Source organism: Dipteris shenzhenensis, chromosome 27 (assembly GCF_047967505.1).
Source record: "Dipteris shenzhenensis isolate YYH24624 ecotype China chromosome 27, Dip_SZ_1.0, whole genome shotgun sequence".
Lineage (NCBI taxonomy): Eukaryota > Viridiplantae > Streptophyta > Polypodiopsida > Gleicheniales > Dipteridaceae > Dipteris > Dipteris shenzhenensis.
Genome location: NC_141622.1, coordinates 33,059,744 through 33,085,879, shown reverse-complemented (window position 1 = coordinate 33,085,879; position 26,136 = coordinate 33,059,744). Strand labels below are relative to the sequence as shown.

The following is a 26,136-nucleotide window of genomic DNA, read 5'->3' as shown; positions in this document are numbered from 1 at the left end:
GTGTCGGGATTATATTCATCATATGTGGATAGTAGATGGGCAATTAGATACTAACTGTGCTTATGGCATGCATTAGAGTGCACAAAGTTTATTGTGTGGTGCATTAAAAGCCTTGGTCTAAGTTTTGGAAAACTTGGAGAGTGGAAAAAGGCAAGCATGAGGTGGCTAATAAGAATGAGGTGGCTAATTTTGAGAAGGCAAGCCATGCATGCAAGTTGGCTACGTAAAGAGGAAGAGACTTCTGGATGGTGACCTGGAGGTACGTGAGGATGGCAACTGTGGCAACGGGATTGGAGTCTACATGGTTCTGGAGAGAAACCAAGAATATGCTTGGGAGGGCAGGGAAGAAGAGGACGGGGGACTGCACAATAGAGATCCTTGGACAAAGAGGAGAGTAGACGGTGTGAGCTCACGGTAGAGAGTCGCAAGTCTTGATCGGGAGCTTTCCTTTGCTGGTGCTGCTCTCACCTGGACTGTGGTTTGGTGGGAATCTTTGGGAATTGTGGGAGCGCCTCTGTGGGATCTAGCGGGGATGACTGTGGGAGCGTGGAGTCCTGGAAGGACGATGCTGCAGTTGTTGGAGGTGACGAGAGTGTGTTGTGAGCAATAGGAGAGGTGGTGGAGTGGCTGCAGAGTTGGGAGCTTTGGGGTCGTGGTTTTTGCTATAGATGCGGATCAGTGTGGCGTCATTACCATAGGAGGGGTGCTCTGAGAGTACGACAAGCTGGGAGTTCGTGAGCTTGGAGTGCTCTGGGAAGGAGGGAAAAGCCACGATGTCGCCATGATACGTGAAGAAGCCGAGCTGTATGATAGCGGGGGGAGCAGCTGGACGAGGAAGGCATTTCCACTGTGGAGGCCTGGGGCTTGACCACTGAGAGACGGGAGCTTTGAGACAAGGGTGGTGACTCCTTAGGAGGCTAGTGAACCCTGACAACACATGAGCGCTGTGAGCGATGAAGAAAGAGAGGCTGTGGCATAGTTGGCTCTTATTGGTGTCTTGTAGAGAATTGCTTGTGGCAGTTACTTGAGGTGTCTCTGTAGGAGGCTTGAGGTTCAGAGCATCGTATAAGCTTGTGAGCGATAGAGAAGCATGGCTGTGGCGTCATTTCTCCTGGTCAGGGGAGCTTGGACAAAGGAGATATCGGATACTAGGCAGTTGGTGGAGGAGGCGGCACGTGATACTCTGTGAACAACGGGTAGAGGAGAAGGAGAAAATGCGTGAGTTAAGAGTTTGTGAGAGACATTGGCTTGGGCATGACGAGTGCAGGCCTTTTGCTTTGCTGGGAGTTTTTGGATGAAGGCTTTCTCTATTATGGAAGCCAACGGGGGGGCTGGAGGACTGGGCAACATGAGGCTGAAGGCTCTGGGTGCTTTGTGAGAGGAAAGAAGCCGTGAAGCCTTGATCTTCACGTGAAGAAAGCAAAGGACGGGTTGTGGAGGTACATGAGTTGGCGACTTTGAAGGCGGCCCTAAGATTCTGTTAAAAGGAGATCCTTGGATGATGGCTGTAACAAGCCAAGATGTTAGATGGCTCTTTGCGACAAGACATGATCGTTGTGGCTACATTTGAGGGAACAAGGGCCGAGTTCCAAGAATTATAAGTGAATGCAGTTATCAACTTGAGGATCAAACCACCAGAATTCACATAGAGATAGAAATAGAAACATAGAATCGAGGGATGGTTCATAAAGGAAAGAGAGTTGTTTTCAAAGTTATAGTTACTATTCTTACTTGGAATCATGTAGCTTTTCATGCTTAAATTTAGATTCGATATGCCAAGTCTGTAATGTGGCACTGAACTTTTTCAATGTCTCCACTAGTGTAAAGGGACAAAAAGGTCCTTGAAGCTATTCTGTGGTAGTGTGCAATGCATGCCCCCATGCTGCACCAGGAAGTGCCCACCTTTAAAACATGGTTGGGTCTGTTTATTAGGTCTCATCCACGCTCGAACTAAGTTTGCAAATTGTGCACTACAGCCTCAAGTCATGAGAACAGAACAATATATGAAAACAAAAGTCAACAAGCGCCCTCGTTAGATCCATGGCCACCTTTGGAACCTTCCAAAGAATATGAAACAAAAATTTTGAATACTAGAGTGAAATTGAGCAACCGATACTCTCAATTCTTAGTCTTTCATCAACTGGCACAGACACTCTTACCTAGATTAAGGAAGCATAAGTATACAACCGGGAGCAAGACACATGAAGGGACCATCTCAAGGTGTAGAAGTATCCCAACTGTTCATTCCATTTCACCAAATAATATGTTGCTTCTATAGACAAACCATGCATTGCAGGAGTAAGACAATGATAAGTTGGTTTGAGAAGGAGCTTCTACACCTTAATACATGTACTTAAATGTTGTAGCTACTCTAGAGAATGCCATGTAGAGGATATGGAGAAAGCAATTAAGGACTCCAAGTAATGAATGTCGCTTAAACTCCACCATAGCCCCAACCATATTGATTTTGATTGAAGAGAGTTTTCCTCTTTAATGGTTTTTTGGGAGTTGGGATTGATTTCTCCAACTTCACATCAAGGTTGTTGAGACATCCTTGAATTGAGCAAACCCAATTTATAAGAGAGGACCTACGAAGTCATCATGGGAGGTGGCATTTTCAAGTAACCATAAGACCGATTAATTTTGGCTTGTATTGTGGAGGTGATGTACAAAATGCATCTATATTTACCATCTAGTATTTGGAAAATAAACAAGATGGGGGCGTAAGCTAGCAAAGACAATGGGATAAAATTATTGCCAAGAAAGGATTGAGATGCGATGCATGGCTTTGGCTTGGTTTTGGATAGGAAAAAATGGTTTACAATAAAAAGCAATGGAGATCATACATTAGGCATGGACTAAGGGTATGCTGGTTTAGCTCTGAAGTCCTTGATCAATGCCTTGCCTTCTTGATACAGGGCCCATTTTCCTTCTTTTTTGGACATCATTGCCTTTTCAAGCCCTGAAGTTTATTCTTCGGTTGAGCTTTTGTGTGTGTTCCTCTGCAGTGGTAGTCCTTTCAACTTGTTGGACACTTTAAGAAAGGCACAAAAGTGAAGCATCAATCCCATGAAGCATTGGATGAACAAAAAAAAAGAGCCTACCGTGCCTTTACAGCCACCCTCATCCACTATATAGGCTACTGGACAACACAAACACAAAGCAAAATGACATTCACTCAAAATCTTCATCCTTACACACATCTACACTCAACACATCCTCTGGCCACACATCATCAGGGAGCCAAACAACCTTTGCCCACTCCTCATCACTCACATATATCCCTAAATAATTACCATGGACCATTGAGTGCAAAATCTCAACATTGAATCCCTCAAATAAAGGACCATATATCCTCGGCCCAAGCTCAAGTGATATCATCATTTTCCTCTTTGGCTGTAACAGTAAAAAACATGCAAGCCCAGGACCCAATGGGATCAGTATAGTGTGGGTTGCTTATAGACGGAGCTATATCCCAGCAACCAAAGCATGTATCACAACTTCTGGACTCTAAACAGACTTTTGTAATCAAATTGAGACAAGAAACTGACATACATAATTCCACGTTCTCTATCTCTATCCATCGATGTTTCTATCTACCTTCGTGCTTGTCTACCTATCTACCAACCTGCCTACCTATCCATGTACCTACCTATCTATCTATCTTACCTATCTACGTACCTACCTATATATCAACTTATAAAAGCAATGCAAACTTCTTATTGAATTTTGACACATCTAATGTCCTTACTACTTAATCTATTGTACACAGCTTCCCCCTGCCGAATAATCTTGATTTGTATGAACGTATGGACACACTCATATGCAATATGTAAAACCATCTCATTTCACGTGAACTTTCAAGGGCATATCATGCATGTGCTGTAACAATATGTCTGCAAGGGCACATTGAGAGAGAGAAAGAGAGAAGAAAGAAAGTTTATTAAAGTCTTCGGACGACCAATGGGTCTATGAGACTGAAAAACCTGATACAATGAGAGAGAGAGCCCACAAGAAATATAGCTGCAGGCTGCTTACCTTGTGGCTGACAAGACTGCTTAAAATATAGGCATATTATATTACATAGTGGGATCCCAAAGATTCTACTCTGCCAAAAAAGCATAAATGTGGACAAAGGCCGGTTAAAGGCCGGTTAACATTGACACATTGTAGAACTATTCAGATGGAATTGGAAATCAAAAAACCAAACTCTTCCAGAATGACCATAAAGATGACAACTTTAAAATGAGGAGAAATGAAATGAGAACAGTTCTAAAACGAGGATAAATAAATAAACAAGTGACACATCCACCAAAAGCATATACTATACAGAGTGGAATAGAGGAATACCGAAGGGGAGAAAGAAAGTTTTGCTCCTCTCTATTTTTATTTGTTTTGTTCTAGAAGCTCAGTCATTTTAACCTGTGCTATCAATCAATGTCCCAAACTTTGTAAGTAAAGCCCTCCTCAATGCAAGTCATAAAGCTAGAAAAATGGAACACTCTAACATAAAAAGATTATTTCCATACAAGGATGTATAAGAGCCTCAAAATTGGCTTTTGATATACATCATGAGTCCAGGCCCAGGTGTAATGATGAGAAATTTCATCAGGTGGCAAAAGATGAGACCAAGCAGTTCAGTTAGACTTCCAAGTTTGCATTATGTCAACTTCTAAAAAGGGAGGCCGTAACACAACCCATCCGTAATATGTAGTACTTTACTATTTGGCATCCCCAACTTACACCCTTTACTAGGCTATTTTTTTCTTTTGAGAACGTTTACTAGGCAACTGACTGTATACCAACAATGCTCCTCAATGAAGTGCTATGCCTCCTCGGGAGGATAACTCCTAGCTCTCAAAAAATCCATAATTAGTTTTCCCATCTACCATTTCTACTAGGAGGCATGGAACATTTTGTTGCCACTTTACAGGATTAAATTCCAAAGCTGCAATTGTCATCCATTAGATGCAAGTCCTCAAGTACGTACCAGGTGGGACTTTCAAGCAATTAAGAATCAGGAGCCTTACTCGACCCCCGCAATTCTCATCCCTCGAAATGGGAAGAGGATGCAAAATCAAGACATAGGCATTTTTTATCTCAGGTTCCTGCCTCATGTCCAATTTCCACGCCATCCACTGAAAATATGTAAGAAGGTGTAGATATAGCATCAGCACCACCTCTGAGAGAAACTGGTGGAAAGCTTGCCTGTTCACCAAGTATCTCATGGTCTAAAAACATGACAACAACAGTTATATCATCATGAAAAAATCTTCGGACTTTTTTTTCAATTTTTTTCAGATCAGAATACCGCACTTCTCTCTTCTTGGCAGCTTCTTGAAGAGCTGCTCTAATCAGCCTCCTTGCAATACCCTATGAAAGCATGGCCAAAAATTAGTAACACAAGTTCCAGTAGTCCACCAAAACCTCTCTCTCTCTCTCTCTCTCTCTCTCTCTCTCTCTCTCTCTCTCTCTCTCTCTAACATTGTTCCAAAACCAAAATTATTGATCTTAAAGATGAGTCATAAACAACAATGTTGAATGGTATGGCCATAAATTGCAAACCTATCCTGCAAAAGAAAGACAGATACTACAGTATCGACCACCACATAACCACCGACAATGTAAAAAACTATGAATGTACTGTAATTATCATCCTCCCCACACCCATCACATGCAGGTTGTTCACAGCACAGAATGTGCGAGCTGTTTTATGCCGATTCCACAACCTGAGCCCAGGATCATGAGGGCTTACGCACTTAGCACTTAGCACATGGACAGGAGGTCCTGGCCCCGATCCTAGCACAGATGTTCAATAATGCTGTGCACCACGGTTTTCCCCCCACTTGGAGTACCACCACTATTGTGCCGATAAACAAGGCAGGAGACCCCATGGACACTTGGAATTACCATATGCTCACGATTGGTCACACACTAGCAATATATATGGGTCTGTACTACAGAGAGAGATCAGCTCTTACACGGAGACACAAGGGCAGAGGGCATTAGGACAGGTTGGGTTTCGAAGGCAGCATTTCAGAAGGCCTTTGATACTGTCCCACAATTTCGCATGACTGGACGACTTCAGGAGATGCATATTCCAGGAGACATGAGTTGGACAGTGATGAGCTTACATGAGTCAGTCAGAGGGAGTGCGCGCCCCTGGCGGCCTGTTATTGAGAGCACCATAGGGGTGAAGCAGGGATGCCTCTCACCGACATTATTTGGGCTTTACATTGATGAGATCACGACCTTCATTGACCCCCTGGGAGGTGTGGGATCATTGTTGTCTGACTTGATGATACAGATATTGCTTTATATGCAGACAACAAAGTACTCCTGTATTCCTCAGCAGTGGACCTACAGCAGCACCTAGAGGCCTTCGAGGTGTTTAGCAGAGAGAGAGAGAGAGAGAGAGAGATGACAGTCAACACTGGGAAGACGAAGGTTATGATTTTCAACACCTCATGTGCAGTTCTTCACCGATACGCCTTCACTTACCAAGCAGAGCTAGTAGAGGTCCAGTCTTCACGATGACTCACGCAGCCAAGACACGACATACGCAAGGGCGGGAGGCTCTAGTCGACTAGAGAGATTATGCTTTTAGGCACATTTTCAGGACCCCCGACGAAGGGCTGGCTATTTGACACACTAGTGAGACCGAAGGCCATGTATGCAACACCATTCTGGGGGGTAATCTATCAACGAGACCGAGTGGAGAGGTTGTAGGTGATGATGGCTCCAGGATGATCCGGAGCAAACCCCTTGTCCCCCGCCAGATCTTACACACATAGTTCGGCATGACACTGCTCCAAGTCGATGCCATCTTCCAGACAATCACCTATCTCCACAGGGTCTGGACTCTAACTAGAAAGAGACTACCCAGATTGGCTGTAGAGTCATCTATACGCCTAGCTGATAGGGGAATTAGCATGGCTTGGTACACATGCATGTTCAAATGGTTTCGCAGCAGGGCATCCAGATGGATCGTCTCCCCCCTTTAAGTAGAGCTTTGATGCTCCAAACCACTTGATTCCACCGGATGAGATCAATCGTATCATACGGTTGGACCAACTCCAGCTCCACACATCGCGGACTTGGGGGGAGGACCCGGAGTTCCCCTCCAAGATCTGCTTCTACCACGGCCATTTCCTCAAAGTATTGGTGGATGGAGAGATTATCAGAACCCAATACTTGGAGGACAAACGAGTCTCACATGCCTTGACGGTTGCCATCGGACAAGTGCGGGTCTCGTCACATCATTTGAGGATTGAGACACGGAGAGACACAAGTACACCCAAAGAGCAGTGGATCTATAGACTATGCAGGTGGAGACTAAGGAACACTGCTTGTGTACTTGCCCTGCATACTATGAGATCCGAGGACGGTATCATTGCTTATTCCAAGAGGGACACAGGTTTGGGACTCTCTCCGGGCTGATCCATTTTTAGGACCAGGTCTGCATCCTTCTCTATTTGATGGAGATGCGATGACATAGAGACACCCTGATGCACCGCATTAGAGAGCAGGATGAGACAACGGCCCCTACCACCGAGCTAATGGAGCCCAGAGACAGGTTACAGACTTTTACACTTTTGAGTCTGCCCTCGATCATAGCGGAGTTGAGGAGGAAGAGATAGATGGCGTGAGGGCTCAGTGGGCTAGCGGGATGAGTCGGCAACGTGGAGAGCTGCATGCAGCCAAAGATGCAAAGACAGACCAGGGCACCCATCGCAGCTATGCTCAAGGGAGATTGTCTTACCAAAGGGATCACGACTCACCATTGATATGCCCCGCCGGATAACGGAGACCACGCCCCCCACCGCCAAGAGACACGACCCGGCAAACACACATACGAGATATCTTTCGCAGCTCATATGAGAGCCACCCTTGCTCTAGCTTATATTTTTCGATCTTTAGTCTGACTACTAGATTCTCGTTATTTTTGTTTTAGCTTAGCACGTAGTACTCTGGAAAGGGCCTTAGCGAGCCCTTTGTTTCAGCCCACAATGGCTTGTATGGGTTACTTCTTGTGATCGTACTTTGTCTCATAGGCCCGCGAAGCCTCCAGAAGACGTAAAGACATCTTTCTTTCTTTCTCTCTCTCTCGCTAATCTCAATAAAGAGTCTACCAGGCAACAAAAGGAGGTCGGGCAAAGGGGGGAAAAGGGGAAATCAACAAAGGTGACACGGCCAGTGAAGTGGAAGAACCTTGGGAGGGGAGTCTCATGCGGCGCGCACTCAAGAGGCAGCCCTCTGCCTCTATCACCAAGTCATTTTCACATACAATTCCTTCGCTAGCATCAAACAAAAATCTCTTCTGAGGTGGTCACATTCTTTTGCAAATGATCCCAGTTGTGAGAGTAGGTACGGTGTTTGATAAACACATGCTGTTCTGTCAGGAGTTCTTGAATATTCTTATGTTGGTACTTCTGCCTTGCCTATTTGTTAGAAGGTTCTTTGGTCCAAGCTTCTAAGTCAATGCATGCTATTTATGGTCCAATCAGTAGGCTGTACTTCCTTTTGGCCATCTTCTAGGTTTCAAAGCTAACCTCTTCAATTAGTAGCGCAGAGTCAATCCAATGATGGTTCGCAGTCCATTGCTGTTCCTTGGTTGCAAGAAAATACTTGGGTGGAGACTAGCAAAAACACGTCTTACAAAGAAGACAGTCATCTTGGAAGGCATTCTTCTCCCGTCCACCAGTCGCTTCTCCTGGTTGTCCCAACTTTTACTCAGGAGCGCATCACCTCTTCAATTCACAGTTAGATAAGCAATGTTGCTCAGCTGCTACTGCTGGATAAATTGTACTCAAATTTTTCCAACAAAGGAGAACAGACAGAAGGCAAGACAGCAGTCGCTGTCATTGATGAGGATGTTCTTTTCAACTCGGTGCATTGGCTGGAATCACACCCCATCATCAGATTTTTACATTGTCCTTGCCCACCTCCTTACTTTCTGGGGTAATTGGATCAGAGAAAATTGGGCCAAGAAGGGCTGGGTGGTCAAAACTGTCCAGTATCTTAGGAAGGGTTACCTAGCATTTCTTTTCAACAAACCAGATATGGCTTTAGCAGTTAAGAGCCATTTCTCTATGGTCTCTAAGAAATCAGCCTTTATACTTGAAGCATGTTCTGCTTCCTTCGACCCTGGAGCACCCGGAGGTTCAAAGACCCCAGTTTGGGTACAGCTGCCCAACCTTCCACTAGCTTTTTGCATCCAGGCAGGGAAACTCTGCTCAAGACTAGGGACGTGGTAGGAGAGGAAAAAGGAGTTTATAGACCCAACGGCTCACCCTCAGGTGTGTGTGCTGAGGAGCTTTCTGACAAGCTCTTGATTTACTCCGAGTTTTGTCCTCAGCCTAGGATCCAAGCGCCTGTTTGCAAGAACCTGCCCAATTCACGTTTTTACACAGGATAGCAGGTTCTACTGTTAAGGAGTGTCCGAACAGGAAAAATCAAAGGGGACGACTGCTTTCTCTTCGAAACAGCAAAGAAAACCAAAAGGCGCTGCTGCGACTTCCTCTCATGAATAGAGGCAAGTGCGAAGACCAAACAAGGTCAATGCACCTCCTAAGGAGGCTGCTCAGTATAAACTTTCAAGCCTTGTTGAACCCGGTCTGAAAGAACAAATAACAAAGTACCAGCTGAGCCGAAAAAGCAGTCAACAGCTCTCCCTTTAAAAACAATTTCAGTTTATTGCAACAACTCGAGGAAAAGGAGATTGCGTGGACAGAAAAGGGCAAGGAATCTGAAATCTCCTGTAATGATGATGAAATGCTAGGTTTGTTGGATACTAACCATGGAGAAGCTCCAGTCAAAGAGGTGAAGACAGTTGGGCTTGATACTAAGTTATTTGGGGAAGGGAAAGGGGGGGGGGGGGGGGGGAGGGGGGGACTAGAGGAAGACATAACCACATCCATCAACCGCTCTGAGAGACAGTAACATCAAGAGCACGCATTTTAAGATCCCTGTCAAACAAATTGCGGATGCATTCAGTCCACAGGAGCATGTCAACAAGAAAAAAGGTGGCAAAAAAGGCAATAAGCGTTGTACAAAATTCCTCAAAGACGAATAACTAATGTATTTTTCATGATCAAACAAATAAAAACCCACATTTTTTCCACCCCAAAAAAAAAAAGAATTGTATGAAAATTATTGCACATACTGGCGTTCAAGCACATACAAATGGAGCAGCAGAACATGGAGGTTGTTTGTGTGAGATCAAAAGTATAACATAGCAGTATTTTAGGTCCAAATTGCATATCTTTGGTATAGATCATACTCCATTTTCAGTATCATGGAGTTTATTAGCAATTGAATCTTTCACTGGACACCCTTGTGTTCACCAGGAGCCCCTATCAGACCAAGCTTAAGGAGATGATTCTTCCAAATGGCACACAAGCCATAGACTCCTATTTGGATGTTTGTGGACAAAATAAATAGGGACGCCTAGCGACTTTCATTCACGGGGCCTTACAACACAAAGACCAGCTACTTAAAGAACATATACAACATCAGGGTGCTCAGCCAGATTCCACTCAGAGTGTATCCAGTCGTATAGCACAGACCAGCAAGCCGGCATAGCCGAGGCCCAAAGTGACGGATACCACAGACCTGTCAACATGATGCACAAATCACGCTCGGGGACCTTCCATCCATGTTCACCACACGAGCGGCACGGCCGACGGATGTGACAGTAGCACTTATCCAATGCAGGGCCACAGCTAGGAGACCATAGTGGACCATGCATAATGATCGTTGCTAGTGCTCTATCATGGGTTTAATGCTCCTCATCCCCATACATCACCGAAGCATCTTTTGGACTTGACTCCTCCGCCAGCATATAGAGGACCACCACAATAATGCAAAACCACAACTTTCGTCCTCTCTGTGGGCTCAGACACTTTGTACTAGTGTTTTTATGTTTATGTTGTCCTAGTCTTGGGTTAGGATGCCCGCTTAGAAGCTCTACCAAGGGATCCTTGCTTGATAATCTGATGATACAAATCTTCAGCGGTAGGCCTAAAGAGACACCTAGAGGCCCTAGAGGTGTTCTACCAAGAGAGCGACCTGACTGGCAAGAGCAAGGTTGTGATTTTCAACACCTGTGGGCAGCACTTCATTGACGCAGCTTCACTTACCAAGAGGAGCCGGTAGAGATCGTGCATTCATACACCTATTTAGGGGCATTCTTCACCAGGCCAGTTTGCACGATGACCCATGCAGCCAGGGCATGGGGCATGACTTAGATGAGGGCAGGGAGCTTTGGCTCCCCTAGAGGGACAGTGCTTCCAGGTGCACTCCCAAGACCCCACAATGAAGGGGTGACTATTTGACATACTTGAGGCCGTCAGCCATGTATGCAACACCCTTGTTTGCGAGTGATCTATCGGCGAGCTATTGGCCGAGAATCAAGAGGCTACACGTCATTATGGGGTCCATGATGATTGGGAGTAAGCCCTCAATCCCTCGTCAGATCATACAAGCAAAGTTTGCCATGACGCCACTCCATATTCACGCCATCTTCCAAACAATGACGTATCTTTACAGGGTTTGAGCTTTGTCCAGTTGGAAACTACCGAGGCTAGCACCAGAGTCATCCAGACGACTAGCCGATAGAGGGGCTAGCATGGCTTGGTACTCATGATATCCAAATGGTTTGCTAGTCAAAGTATTTAGATGGACCACCTCCCCCCTCCCAATATAGCTTGGATGTCCCGTCTCCCCTGCTACCGCGAGCTGAGATCAACCGTATCATACGGTTAGATCTACTCTAGCTCTATACAAGATGGACTTGGGGAAAGCCCCCTCCCAATATAGCTTGGATGTCCCGTCTCCCCTGCTACCGCGAGATGAGATCAATTGTAATATACGGTTAGATCTACTCTAGCTCTATGCAAGATGGACTTGGGGCAAGGAAGCAAGAGTTCCCCACCAAGATCCAATTCTACCGCGACCATCTCTTGAGAGTGTCAAAGAATGGAGTGATTATTAGACCTAGTACCTGGAGGACATACGAGTCCCACACATGTTGAGAATTGCCATTGGGACAAATATAGGTTTCATCCCATCAGCTAAGGATCGTAGAGAGAGCTACAGACACACCTAGAGAGCAGTGGATTTGTAGGTTATGCAACCCAGCGGAGGTTTAGACAAAGGAGCATTTCTCAAGTACCTGTCCAGTCTAGTATAAGATCCGAGAATAGTATCACTATCTCTTTCAGGACGGCAATGGGTTAGGACCACTCTCAACTGATCCACTTTCATGACCAGATTTCTATTGGTCTCTATCTTATGGAGATGCGGCAACACAGAGAGACCCTATTATGGCAGCTCAAACAACAGGAAGTGACAAGTGCCACGAGCCAGAGATAGACCAAGCGCAGCCATATGTCACTCATTTCTATGCATTAGAGTCAGCCCTGGGACATAGTGGAGTAGGGGAGGAAAAGATATCTGACATGAGGGCAGCATGGGTTAATGGGAAGAAACGGAGTGGAGCGGTGGAGCCAGAGACACAAAGGCCATACACGATGCAGAGGTTGACCAAAGCATGCACGATGGAGGTTCAGCCCATCCCAACTCTACTCAAAGGGGACCGTCCGCCGAGCCAAGGCATCACTCTCTTGATATGGCTCACCAGATACAAAAATCATGGAGACCATGCCCCCCACCATAGCAAGAGATGACCCAACACATAGATACGAGATATCTTTGCCTCTCACATGGGAGCGACCATGGCACTTGGTTATGTATTTTGAGTACTAGTTTTGAGTTTTGAATTCTTTTTAGCTTTCTAGCATAGCACTCTCAACAAGGGTCCTACTGAGCTTTTTGTCTCAGCCCACAGTGGCTTGTATGAGCTATCCTTGGAATGTACTTTGTCTCATAGGCCCGCGAGGCCTCCCAAAGACATAAATATTTCTCTCTCTCTTTCTTTCTCTCTACTCATGTGACGAGACTCAAGAGACATATCTTTCTTTCTTTCTCTCTACTCATGTGACAAGACTCAAGAGACGGGTGGACTTTGCAGATCAAGAGTGGCAGTACTATACGGCTTAACTCTCACTAGGGGGTATGCCACGCTTGCCAAACTTGAGCACCAATGCTTTCACTCTCAGTTTTAGGACGCCAGACCAAGTCCTATCTCTTTGATTCTTTGATCCATCCAATAGGAATGTATGGCAGCCCATGTTAGGACTGACCTATCAAAAGTGGATTGGACTTAGGTGGACATACTACAGTAAGTTGTTAGTCTCACACCAGATCATCTTGGCTGAGTTTGGGGGGACTACAAGATCATCTTGGTAGGGTTTGGCATCACCCCACTCCAACTTGACGCAGCATTCCAAGTGATCACATACCTCAATCAAGTCTAAGATTTTGGTTCCATGACCTTAGGCCAACGCAAATTACCATGGCTGGCCCTATCCGCGTCCATGACATTAGTAGATAAGGGTGATTAGAGGTGTTGATATGCTCGGATATGCAAATGGTTAGCGAGTCTTGGACTCCACATGGAGCACTGCCTACAGATTTCAAAGGAAGACTTCCTGGATGCACTGCGCTACCCATGGATATACCTCCCCCGTTCCTTCAGGATCTTGATCAAGTAGCTCTTTGTTTCTTCCCGCCCATTACGCATTAAAATCGGATAGGGTTGAGGACATATCTAGGGAGGCACATTTGCACTCTATGCAATCTACAAAAGTTTAAGTCACAGTTTTCAAACATCCTGTGTGTACGAGTTCTGAGGCCACCACCATTGTCTTTTCAACCTGGATTTGGACCTCTGTACACACTCTTGGTTCAGCTAGATCAAAGATGAGTAGCGATCTTCCTCCAAGAGGCCGTACAACACAGAGAACAGCTACTCAGGACATAAAGATGAGATCATGAGACCCAACCAAAGTCCACTAATACACATTCAAGTCTTTAAAATAAGTTTCAACTCATGCTTAAAATAAGGTTCTATTCAAGTCCAAATACAAGTCTTTAAAATAAGTTTCTACTCACGCTTAGCACTAGCACTTAACACAAAATATACCTAGATGAATCCAGGAACATTCCCAAACTCATCCTCTAAAAACACAACATAGTGCAGTTTCAATCTCATGATAGTCACTCACAAGGTTGAAAACCATTAACTCCATCATGCATAGCAGGGACTAGCTACTATGACATCCCCACTGACGTCATCAGCGCCCAACAGTGGGTGTAGACCATAGTATAAAAATATGCTCACATACAAATCCACACACCCACACATACTTGAGCATCCATTTATACAAAGTCTTCGTATTGAGTTTCTGTCGGCACTCCGGAGGTGAAGGGCAGACTCAGCCATGATGAAGGCTAGCACTAAAGGAGAAGGCTAATCAAAAGGTAGTCCAAAATCTCTTCATTCAAGCTACAACTGCTTGTGAAGTCTAAACATTTTCATTTTAGTCTCTCCCCAACGAGCATCTAAATCTAAATCTAGCTGATAGGGCAACGCACCATTTAAGATAGAAAGAATTATCACAATACCAGCAGGCCGCAACTTGGAACAAAAGACTAATCAAAAAGTTGCTAGGAAAGAACAAAACAATAATGGAACAATGTCTGAACACAATGGAACTCTAATGAAGCACTAGGAACCTTGACAGATCTTATAAGACAAAAATAACTTTAACATCAATCTAGCCCTTTCCAAGGTTCTATAATAACAATTTGGCCACAAACAACCCACCCTAGCTCTATGGCAATCTTTTCTTCAAAGAGGTACACAAATTCAAAGAGAAAGATTCTATGTGAGGGCATCACGACATGCCATGTTCCCCAGCACTACTAGCTCAACGTTGCGATGGAACTACCCCTACTTTGCACAAACCCCCCAAAAAAAAAAAAGGAAACAAGGCTGCTACTCATGCACACAGGACCTGAGAGTCAACATGGTTGAATCTAAAGAGGAGTCTCTCTTGCTATAAATCTTCACATGAAGACACTAACATATTTGAAGAAGAGAAGATATATGCATGAACATCTCATGAAAATTGCAAGCACGCATCTCATTTCATACACTTCTAATGAGATTTTGAAACTTCCGTAAGTCTGCCAATCCAAGTTTCTGATAAATATTCACAATCTCTCAAAGGTCCTCCTTCCAAAATTACTTGGTTAACTATGATTGCCAAACCTTGTAATAGACGTATCATTCCGTGACACACTTTTGCTCTTCTTTTGTCAATTTTGCATGTGTGCACAATCAGTTTGTGGACCACATGTCTCCGCTAGGAATTGGTAAAGAATGGAAAGTTCACAAGAAGATGTTACTAAGCCATTGCTAAGCTTCCCAAAAACATCGCCACCACGTATCAATTGACTTTTAGTAGCCTAAGAAATAGGATTCTAGACATTGTATCCATTCCTAAGTCACCTCGTGCATTTTTGTTTTATTTGAGAGCAGCCACAAATGCCCCTTTCTAATAATTACGAGCAGATTCAATAATGCAGATGACTGATTGATTAAACACATAAAACACAATAATGGAAAATCTCTTGGAAGGCATTTCATGGTATACTGTAAATTCTATTATATAAAAACTTCTCATCAATCTATATTTTAGCATCATGTATTGTATTGGCATCAACACCTTTCCTATCCTCATAAAGCATGTAGCAAGATTTATCAAGTATTTTGTGTGGATGCTGCAATGCCTTCGCAAGATGAGAAAGGGACTCTAGATTCTTTATGCCTAAGGTAGACACAGAATCAGTAAATCTAAAGATTCTTTTCAATGCTACCTAAGACGCAACCGACGAGCATAAGTCCAAGCCATCAGAGATGCTTGACGGTCCTTTTATACCTACGATCACTTCCAGGTCCTGTTCATTTCGACACATAACTTGCCTACTAGCCTTAAAAGAGCCAACCACCATGATGATATCTTTGTAGACAACGTAAAAAACCTTGTTTTCCTACAAACTGCTGAACAAAAAATCCTACATCCCTCTCACACAACACCACTTCGCTGTAATACTATATGTTGAAAGACTTGGTGGGCTACAAGTGAGAAATTATCTGAAAGAGCTTTTCAATTGATTTAAAAATTTTGATTTCTACCAACTTTCCTCCTTTGGCTCAAATCATGAAGTCCTTTTAAGAAGAGAATTGACATAGATTTCAGGGTTTTCATGCAGGCTTCCTTGCAAAGGGATTAAGGGAGTCCCTGACTCCTTATAGAAGCTAAAAACTTCTTTGCCAACTCAGCCCAGTACCAATAGCTGATGAATAGAATAAACATGTCAGAAAAATGCCAAAAAATTATACTCCCAAATATATGTCATTCTGACAAATCAAAATGCAATATTATAAGCTGCAAAGGAGGCTGGAAGATTTCATACAAGTACAATTGCTTCCATCTAAATGCAGTTAGCTAACAAACATGCATATTCTTAAGACCTACTGAGCGAGGATGGTTGTGCACAATCTCGCATGCCTCCTGATTGGTTAAATGCTCCCATAAGCCATCTGATGCAAAAATCAAAAACTGATCCTGGGGCTGAAGGGTTTGAACATGTATTGATGGATCAGCTCTGAGTACAGGCCTTCTAAGAGGCTCGGAAAGTTGAAACCGTGCATGCAACTCTTCCTTGTTGATATCTGGCATTTTCAGATACGAATCACCAATTGATCTTGATACCTGTACAAACCAATTTCTCAGCTCAGATATCCAGGACAGAGGATAACGTTCACAAATAGTCTTCAACTGACTCCATAGACCCCAAACAATCAAACAATTTATGCACAACAGGGAACTGAAACTAAATTCAACTAACAGGGAACTGAAACTCGTCATAATCAGCCACATACTACATCACCCATACCCTCATACTGTAGTACCATCTATGAAAATAGCACAAGTTTTGTTGTGTTGTAATAAACTCGAATCTTCCTTCTTGAAAGGCATCATGTCTCAAAAGTAATAAATACAACAGAGGTGAACTGATGACAAGCCGATGTCCCAATCATAAAATCTAGTAAAACAACCAGTGGGGAGCCTTATAAGCCCATATAAACTTTCTATAAAGCGGAAATACGAGCATATCTATAATAAACCAAGCAAAAGAGGGCCACAAATAGGAAGCCTCCACTTCAAGTTTACGGTTGAGAATAAATCTGAATATCTGTAGAATGGATTAGGCATGTTGACAATTAGTTAGAATGGGCATACAAAAGCACCATGTAAAGGATCCCATAAGCATACTTTTGGATAGGGTAGGTCCCTTCACCAACGCTGCTGTCTCGACCAATTCCAACAACACCAGATTGAAACAAGGATGCCCTCTCTACCCCACACTTTTCTGGTTAGCAATTGAGATACTAAAGACATGGGAAGGAGTGGGATCCACACTTGCAATGCCTACTAGTGGGATCCACACTTGCAATGCCTCTACTGCCGAGCTGCTTTATGCTGATGATGTTAATCCTCACTTTGTCTGCCCCAAGGCATGCTGTGCAGGAAGGCGGGGCTCTAACCATTTTGCAGGAAGGGGGTGCTCTTAACCATTCTATATGGACAACACTCTTGTAGTTTCCAGCACTTTCATGCAAGGTTAAAAGGTTTCTTCTCTCTTGGTAGAAATAGGTGCAGACGTCACACTGTATACCCACTTCGATGGGCCATGATTTCAGCTAGGAGAAAACAGATACAATGTTTTTGGGTTCATTTCAAAACATGGAGATCAAACCTCATCATTGGTAAGAGTAACAAGCCTTGTATGCAGGGAACTTTTGAGAGCCGGAATGCAATGACAAAAATTGGTCACACCTTGATGCCACATCAGGGCCAGCGCACTAAGGAGGATCTTTACCAGTTGGCCAAGCAACAAGGACACAATGTTGGGCTTTGTTGGCTCCAAAAAACCATCTGCCCTTCCAATGGTTGTCACAAACAAAGCATGTCTTACATTCTACTTCACTCCCTAGCAAAGATTAGTTTGCCCCTTCTCTCGCAAATAAGCAAAGCCAAAGTCAGATCGCCCCTAAAGGCCTTGAAAAGGGGGATCATGTATCTCAACGATTCATGACCTGCTCCTCATCTCCTTAAGACATCGAACGACTCTACCTTGGTGGAGATATTGCCGTTATACTACACATCACACAAAATGGGGGCCAAAAAGAGAAGAGAAAAGCAGGGGGGGGAGAAGATATTGCAGCTATCCCATATTCCATGGTTGTTGGTCTGCCTTCGCATTCATAGGCAGATTAAGTCAACACATTGGGGCATTTGCAGTATTGTGCCTTGTTGGCATTGCAGATTTTCGGCAATGGGGGTTCTGCAGATTTCAAACAGATTTGCAGACTGAGTATGAAATTTGGGGCTCTAGTCAATTTCAGTTATATTTGTCTATTAAATTTGGGTCTTTTGCCTCAAATCTGCTTTTTGTAGGCAAACCAGTTGACATTTGCAAGAACTTGCAGAAAATCAGGGTCTCGTAAGTTCTTTTGTAAACATTTGGGGCTTAAGCTAAGGTTGCATCTTTTTGAGTCTAGTATAGACTCAGGGCAGTTTTACAAAGATATCTGACTCAGTGTGAGTCAAATTTTTGGGGCAAATTGCAAGCATTTTCTGATTTTTTGTTCGCAGAATAATTGATCAACATGGAGAAGATGCATTTGGAGTTTTGGCACTTTGGAGTTTTGGCACAAGAGGACAAGTTGGATGGCACCAACTACTCCTGTAAAGTTTTACGGTCAAAAATCTTTTGGTTGCAAAGAATTTATAGAGATATGTTAATGGGGATAAGCGTCATCCTGTAGATAGTGCACTGGCCACACCTATCAGAAGTGGACGGCAAACTGCAAGACCTTCAGCTTCCACACAAGATCAAAGGAGGTGGGATGCATATGAACTCAAGCCCTTACCGTTATCTCTATGTCAGTCAAGAGATCCATCGTTCCTCAACATGCATTTATGCAAGACTTTGCAACATGCGTGGGAGATTCTTAACCATGTATCAAGCAAAGAATGAAACAAGAGTTGTGTTTCTCAAGTAGGAGCTTGAGAATCTGGAGATGTATGAAGGTGACAACATGGCTGATCGTCTTACAAAAATCCAAGATCTTCAAAAGCAGCTCCAAAGCATTGATGAAGTCATTCTTGAGAAGTAACTGATTTCTAGGACTTTGTCATCATTGCCAGAACCCTACCAGACATTTCACATGTCTCTTTGTCTTTGAGGGGTAATTAGTGAGTTTGTTGTTGCAAGAGGAACAAACAAGGAAGAATCTTCCTCATCAGTGTTGGAAAGGTCACCTCCCCATCTGTAAGCCCCCAAATGAGGAGAGCGTGGGGGAGGGAGACCTAGGGCAGAAGATGCCCAGAGAAGAGAAAGGGAGGGGGACTGCCACATGGGCAGCACCTCACACAAAGCAAGAAGGGTACCTGGCAAGTCGTGGAGCTCCTGATGTACAGGGCAGACACGTGGACATCAGGGACCTGCAGCAGCCTGATTGCGCAGGGATTTCCAGCAAGGACAGACGGCGCTTCAGTACGAAGAAGGTACGGGATGCATACGTGGCTGTACGGGGCTGGTATAGACCTGGCAGGAGGCAAGGATGCTGCAGCAGAGAGGCGCAATCATGGCGCTGCAAACAGGGCAGGCTGGAGCCTGCAGGAAGGCCCACAATAGGGTGCATATGGCCTGGGCCAGTGGCACAGTGCCATGTGGCAAGGCGGGTACAGATGGGCCTGCAAGTGGGCAGATCAGAGTGGTGCAGCAGAGGCAGGACAGACCAGCACATGGGTCGGCCAGGAGAGAGGCTGGTTGGGCTGCTTTGAGGCAGCCAACCAGGCCTTATATAGGGCTGACCTAGGGGCTGGGCCCTTGCCTAGATTGGAGGGCCAAAAGCCCTAAAAGTGTGGGCCATAAAGGCCTAGTTTTGTGAGCCCTTAAAGGGCTGGACCAGCAGCAGACTGGTCGGCCAGTATGAAGCTGGCTGGTCGGTTTTCTACAGCAGGCCTTAGGGCCTATAAAAGGAGAGGCTTGATGCCTCACAAATCATCCAGCAGCCAGCAGTTCCAGGGCAGAAAGGAGCAGCAGGAAGCCTACTCTCTGGGCCTATCTACAGGAGGTGAGAGAGTGCAACAGGTGCTGCAGACTTAGCTCTAGGGAGAGGCTGGACCTTGGCTGTCTTCTAGGGCAGCAAGGTGCTGAGATCATCATCTTTTGGAGCAGCCATTCACAAGCAGGTTGGAGCAGTGGAACAGTTATCTTGGGGCCTACATTCAGGAGGACCAAGGGGACCTGTGTGCTGCAGACAAAGCTTGGCAGGGGCTGCCCACCTAGGCTGATTCACAGGCAGTAAGGTGGAGAAGAACACACTGGACGGAAAGTCTACAGACGCTTGAGGTGGAGCACGTGGGCTCGAGTCTCTAGAGATATCCAGCAGATAGGAGAAGGACCTTGTGGTAAGATCAGAGGACCACATCATTGATGGGACTCTGGATCTATTTCTTTTGTATTGTGTCCATAGTTTTGGACAGAAATATATATTTTGGTGGTTTCTCTATTTGGCTGGTTCATTGTCTATTGATGAGTCTGCACATCTATTGTATGCACATAAGTAAGAAGTGTGTGATTCCATCGCACACGCACACTGTGTGAGGCTTGAGCTCCTGGGCATTAATATAAGTCTTCCACTGTGTGTACCCTCTGTTGGGTTATTTCTAACAATCAGGCATTTGCTTCCAGGACCACAGTCAAATAAAGCAAGGGCTGATCAGGCAAGCCTAAGAAGAAGGGAAAATGCCATTACTGATGGCCTAACTCTAACGATGACAGGCTACATGGTTTTATCTCACATGTCAATCCAAATGTCCTTGAGGAAAATCTCTCCACTACATTAGATGCAACCACTTATGCAAACCACATCATGGACTTTCAAGGACTATTGAGGTCCTACACAACAAAAGAACTCCGCAATTCTTGTTCTCAAGATGCCAACAAATCCAAACAAAGGTTTGGCATTCAAACGTCCTTGACAAAATCCCAACAGCATCGGACAGCCTAATTCAAGCCAACTAGAGAAGCACCTTTTAATTCGACAAGACCCCAACGTAGCAACGACCGACCTCAGTACTCTAAAAGGGCTGATACCAAACCAATAGAGAATGATGGAAATTCATCCAAAGGACTATGCACCATCTATATTGGCGATCATAGATGGCTTGACCCAAGCAAACCTCCAATATAGAACACGGCATCTTTACTCATACAAAAGATGCAACTTCAAAAAGGCAAAGCACTGCGGGTTGCCAATCTCCCTCATACAAAGAAAATGTTAATGCATGAGAACCAAGGCATATACCTGAATAATACCCTTGACCCGCCATACGCCATGCTTCATCACTACAATTTGGGCATCATCAGGGTGCATAGATTTGAGTTCCTGACGGACTTCCTCAAGGCTCGCATTGTGCTCTGTCGTCAATTGGGTTGCAACAATGTTACCATTAGCTCTTGGAAGACTCCCCAAAACAGCTCGTGAATCTCCAAGATTGGCGATATACAATACATGCCCCCGAATGACTCCAACTAGGCAACATGCTCCAACCGCGGCGAGCTCTGGTCTTGTCTGGCTGGATCGTGCAACCAGGTTCAAAAAACCCTCTTCAGTGGCTTGAAAAGCTCTCCGTAGAACGTCTTCTGACATGCCCCCTTGCTCCCTTGCAAATCCTGGGATAACATGGCAAAAAACCCTAGAACGGCATGTTAGCATGTGAAATTTCAAAGGAGCTTATTATGAGTTTCAACAGCATGTACTGACAGTATGAAAGGCAAATTTGCAAGAAACTTGATATAATGCTTGAGTGATAAATCAAAATCTAACACTTGTTAAGTATGTAAAAGATGTTCTGTAGATGGTGACATCTGCTCAAATGCTGCGGCTTTATAAAAACTCTTGGCATCAACTTTTAATTCAGAAATATGCATAGTCCCAGAAACTGAATGATACAATCTCTCCATAAAAAGTAATTTGAAGCCTCAATCCAGGACAATCCATTGAAAGGTGTGCTATATTAACAGACATGAGTTGAAAGAAGGGAAGACCAAAAATCATCGTTTATACAGCAACTGAAGTAACAACCTGAAATTGGGAGGATAGTCACCAGCGCATACTATACACTGTATAAATATGTCTAATCCTGGGTGCTACTTTTAACCACCACTTTAAAAGTGAGTTATACATTTGAATCCCAATAGGTTTGCAGATCATTCTTTTACTCCATCATCTAAGTAAACTACCCCGACTATTTCACCAAGTATAATGCTGTGGCTCCCCCAATTGAGCATCCCAACCAAAGGAAAGTAATTCTTGCTCAGGATCTTCAGCCATACAATCACTATGCTCAGCAACCCCTTTTCAGTTTTTCCAGGATCATTTATTTACTCCACTCACTGAAATTAATCTAGTTTTTTTTTTCCAGAGAACACTGAAATTAATCTACTGAAAGTTATATTTTCAGTTGTTTGAAACTTTTTCATATTCTAATTCAGCATGCAACTAGTGCGAGCTTCCAGAGATGCTACTGCCATTGTAAATAGTAAATACACCAGAGATGCTACTGCTGTTTGAAACTTTTTCATATTCTAATTCAGCATGCAACTAGTGCAAGCTTCCAGGGATGCCACTGCTGCTGTTGTAAATAGTAAATACACCACCATCTGGTTCGTAAACATAATTTGGGCAAGCACCGAAGTCATGGTAGGCTCGAGCAATAGTGGTTATAGAGGCTCATCATGAACAACCCCCATGGGGATCTGAGTACCATCTGTAGGGGTACATGAGACCATAGGGAAGGAGAAAGTGAGTCAGCTAGGGTCCTCACAATTTCAGTTGCAACCTAGCCCTTTACCAGAGTTTGTATATTCTGACATATGTTGACAGCTGTCTACAAAGTCATTCTTTTGGGGTGGAATATTATGGTGCTTTCTAACAGTTATAGTGCTTTCATTTATGATTTCAGCAGAATGACATGTGTCTATAGTATTGCAAGAGTATTGCAAGAAATCCCAAGCTTTTGACAAATTTTTGAAATGGAAGGCCGAGGTGCAGACTTGAAGACCTTCCATATGGACGAAAACAGAAAGTTCACTTTGACGCCCACTACAAGAAAGAAGGGATTGCGAGAACACTCGAACATTGAACACACACACCCCTTCAAAACAGTGTGGCCAAAAATGGCTATCACGAAGATGGGGCTATGTATGCCGAGGGAGAAGGAGCTTTGCACGGTCTTATGGGGAGAGGAAATCAATGCAACTGTTCATATCCTGAACGAGAGAAAGACCAAAGTGGTTGAGGAAAGGATTTTGTACAAAGCATTTTCCGTCAATCACCTTCTCTACCTTCTTTCCCATCCACTCTCTCTTCCAATTCAATTCCCTCTTCACTCCAACATGTCTACCTTGGCTGAGATGGCAGAGAGCAAGGCGAAAACTCCGGTTTTCCCCACCTTGACGGTGGCCAAAAGTATCTGAGAGAATTTGACGTCCTTGTACAAACGAACCTCTCCCATGAAGAGGGTCTCTTTGGAAGTCCATATGAGATTGTTGAATCCCACAAAGTCTTCCATGATGCAGGAGCACATCAACAAGTTACAGGAACTTCCGCAAGAGATTCTCCAAGCGGGTAAGCAGATATCATCCGAGGACAGGCCATAACATTGCTGTCCCACCTGTCTTCTCAATACTTTGCATTCTATTTGTCCTTGATAACTAGTTTAAGGTTGAATACGTTGACTTGGGAGGAATTGGTCCCAATGGTGGTCGACTAGGAGGAGAGATTTGTGGATCATTCTTATGATATTCACTCAGAGGCTTTATCAGCTAAGCAAAAGGGTAGGAAGAAGTTGACAGCAGCAGAGAAAAGGGAAGCATTAAAGGCCTCACTTACATGTAACCATTGTGGCCAGAAAGGTCATTATTAGAGGCAGTGTCCTCAGAGGATCAGTGAGGGGACTAGTGAGCAAAAGGGAGGTTCTCAATCACATCGATTGTTCCAACCTTCTAGTTGCACTAGGCAAGATGCGCTACCGGCAGGCTTTCTAGTTCCAGATGAAGGATTGCTTGCGGACCTACAAGACAGATGCAGTGGTGCATGAGTCTTTGATCAAGGCAAGATTTCCGACAAGACCTCAAGCCACGAGGAGTTGTTCCCGCTGACTCAAGTGGCAGTATGTTACCAATCTGTATTTTGTTTCGACGTCATGACCTGGTAGATCTAGAGGGGGTTTCCTTGTATTCTGCTATAGCTATTGTCTGATGAGTTGCTAGAGATCTGGATAAGTCACATGATTGCCAATGCGGGAATCCCGACAGCACAAATTGGTCCTTGTTGGATGCCTATTGTTTCTATCCACCATTACCCGAGACCATCATGTCCTCGATAAGTTCGTGGTAATCCCACAATGAACATGGAAATAGAGGTTCATCGATCTGGATGCAGTGAACCATTTGGACCTGAGAGGGGTCTTCAAAGGGGGGCTATATAGCTTTGCAATACAGGTGCCCATGCAACAAAGCAAACCTTGCATTGATAGCAGTATTAATTAGATTATTGTACCAGTTGGCTAATTGTACTAGTACCGGACCAGAGGAGTATGCCTAGCACTTGTGACTTGGAAGCACCAATACCAAATTTCCAATGATCGTGCTATGACGGTTTGTGCCTAGAGGGGGTCTTCAATGACAGAGCATCACATGACGTATTCCTCTAGCTGTTTCGGCAGCACACCCAGCTCCATAGAGATCACGTTCCATCCAGGAGCTGAGAGGGGATGTTGGAGGTCAGCATCTCCTGATGTCACATGGTTAGGTTAGGTGGTGAGTACGGGCCTTGTTGTGGGTGTGCCCGCTCCCCTGTGAGGTTAGCCTAGCGCATAGTAGGGAGAGATTTGCTTGTGTGGAGGAGGCTGGACGTCCGATGGGGCACACTGCTGCAAGGTCTTCCCAAGATGGTACGGGCTGGATACAGCTTTGTTTGGGGCCCTTGCAGGCCTGCTTGCTGCTGCGTGGCAGCACACCATGCTGAGCAATATGGAGGGCCTGCATGGCTACCCTGTGGTGCTGCAGATCAGCCCCTTGGAGGCCATTTGTAGGTAGAGGTGGGCCGACCTGCTGATCGGCCACCTAGGCTGCTGTTTGGATGTTTGCCCTGAAAGCAAACTCTCATTGAAGCACCCACCAAGCACCTGTGTAATCCTGTACTGCCCCCTTCTAAACTCCAGCATGCATCTGACCATGAGACCCCAGGGCCTTCCATAGAATCCACCCTCGTGTTAGTGTCAACAGCCACGCACCTAGAAGGTACCAAGCGCTCCATGCTGTCCTTCACCTTCACAGAGGCATCTGACTCCTCATCGACCCACATCTCTATGTCAGACATCCTCACTGTGATTTCCGGATCAATATATCTGACCTCGGTAACACTCGGTGATGTCACCAGGAACAACTCTTTGATTACCACATTTGCTTTGACCTCTCCCTCTGAATCTAAGTCAGACTCCTTTTTGTTTTTCTGATCCGCCTTTTCTTTCTGCAGTCCTTTGCAAAATGTCCTAGCGTATCACAGTAGAAGCACTTCTTCTTCTGCTTCCTTTTAGAAGTCCCCTCGTCGTCAAAGTCGTCTTTCTTATACTTGCCTTGTCATCTTTGTCCTCGTTGTAGAGCTTCTCCCGAGCTTCCTCCTATAGCAGTAATGGACCCAACTCCTCAAACGTCAGCGGTTTGGTCCTTTGTCCTGCTGTCAAAGCCGTAACAAAGCTCTTGAAACTCCGAGGCAGTCTCCTCAGTACCATCAAGGCCAAATGGCATGAGTCTGTCTTCTGACCAAATGCACTAGCTCATCCCTCACCACCTTGACCTTCGTCAAATGGCTATGTACCGTATCTCCTTCTTCCATATCAAGATTGTAGAGTTGAAGAGTTGATGCTAAAGAAGAAAAATCCGAAGGTGTTGTCTGTCTAATACAGATCCTTCAGGGTGGCCCACGCCTCTACTGACGTCTTGGCCAGCTGGATATGTGGAAGAACAGAGTCCGCCGTAGTCCCTATGATTATTGCTAGGGCATGGGCATCTCTGTCTTCC

General features: G+C 44.7%; 1 protein-coding gene across 3 annotated transcripts in view; it reads right to left on the bottom strand.

Annotated features, from left to right (window-relative positions):
• Positions 1 to 4,709: 4,709 nt before the first annotated feature.
• LOC147884187 (putative protein phosphatase 2C 60) overlaps positions 4,710 to 26,136 on the bottom strand; it is a 30,310-nt gene continuing 8,883 nt past the window's right edge. The window contains exons 3-5 of one of the 3 annotated variants that reach the window (XM_087398088.1): positions 21,356 to 21,746; positions 16,449 to 16,685; positions 4,710 to 5,373 (exon numbers count right to left, since the gene is read on the bottom strand). In XM_087398088.1, coding sequence (XP_087254214.1) covers positions 5,101 to 5,373; positions 16,449 to 16,685; positions 21,356 to 21,746 — 901 coding nt within the window. In that variant the 3' untranslated portion in view covers positions 4,710 to 5,100. Of the gene's footprint in view, positions 5,374 to 16,444; positions 16,686 to 21,355; positions 21,747 to 26,136 lie in introns of all 3 variants that reach the window. The other 2 variants (XM_087398089.1, XM_087398090.1) reach the window with 2 other exon arrangements.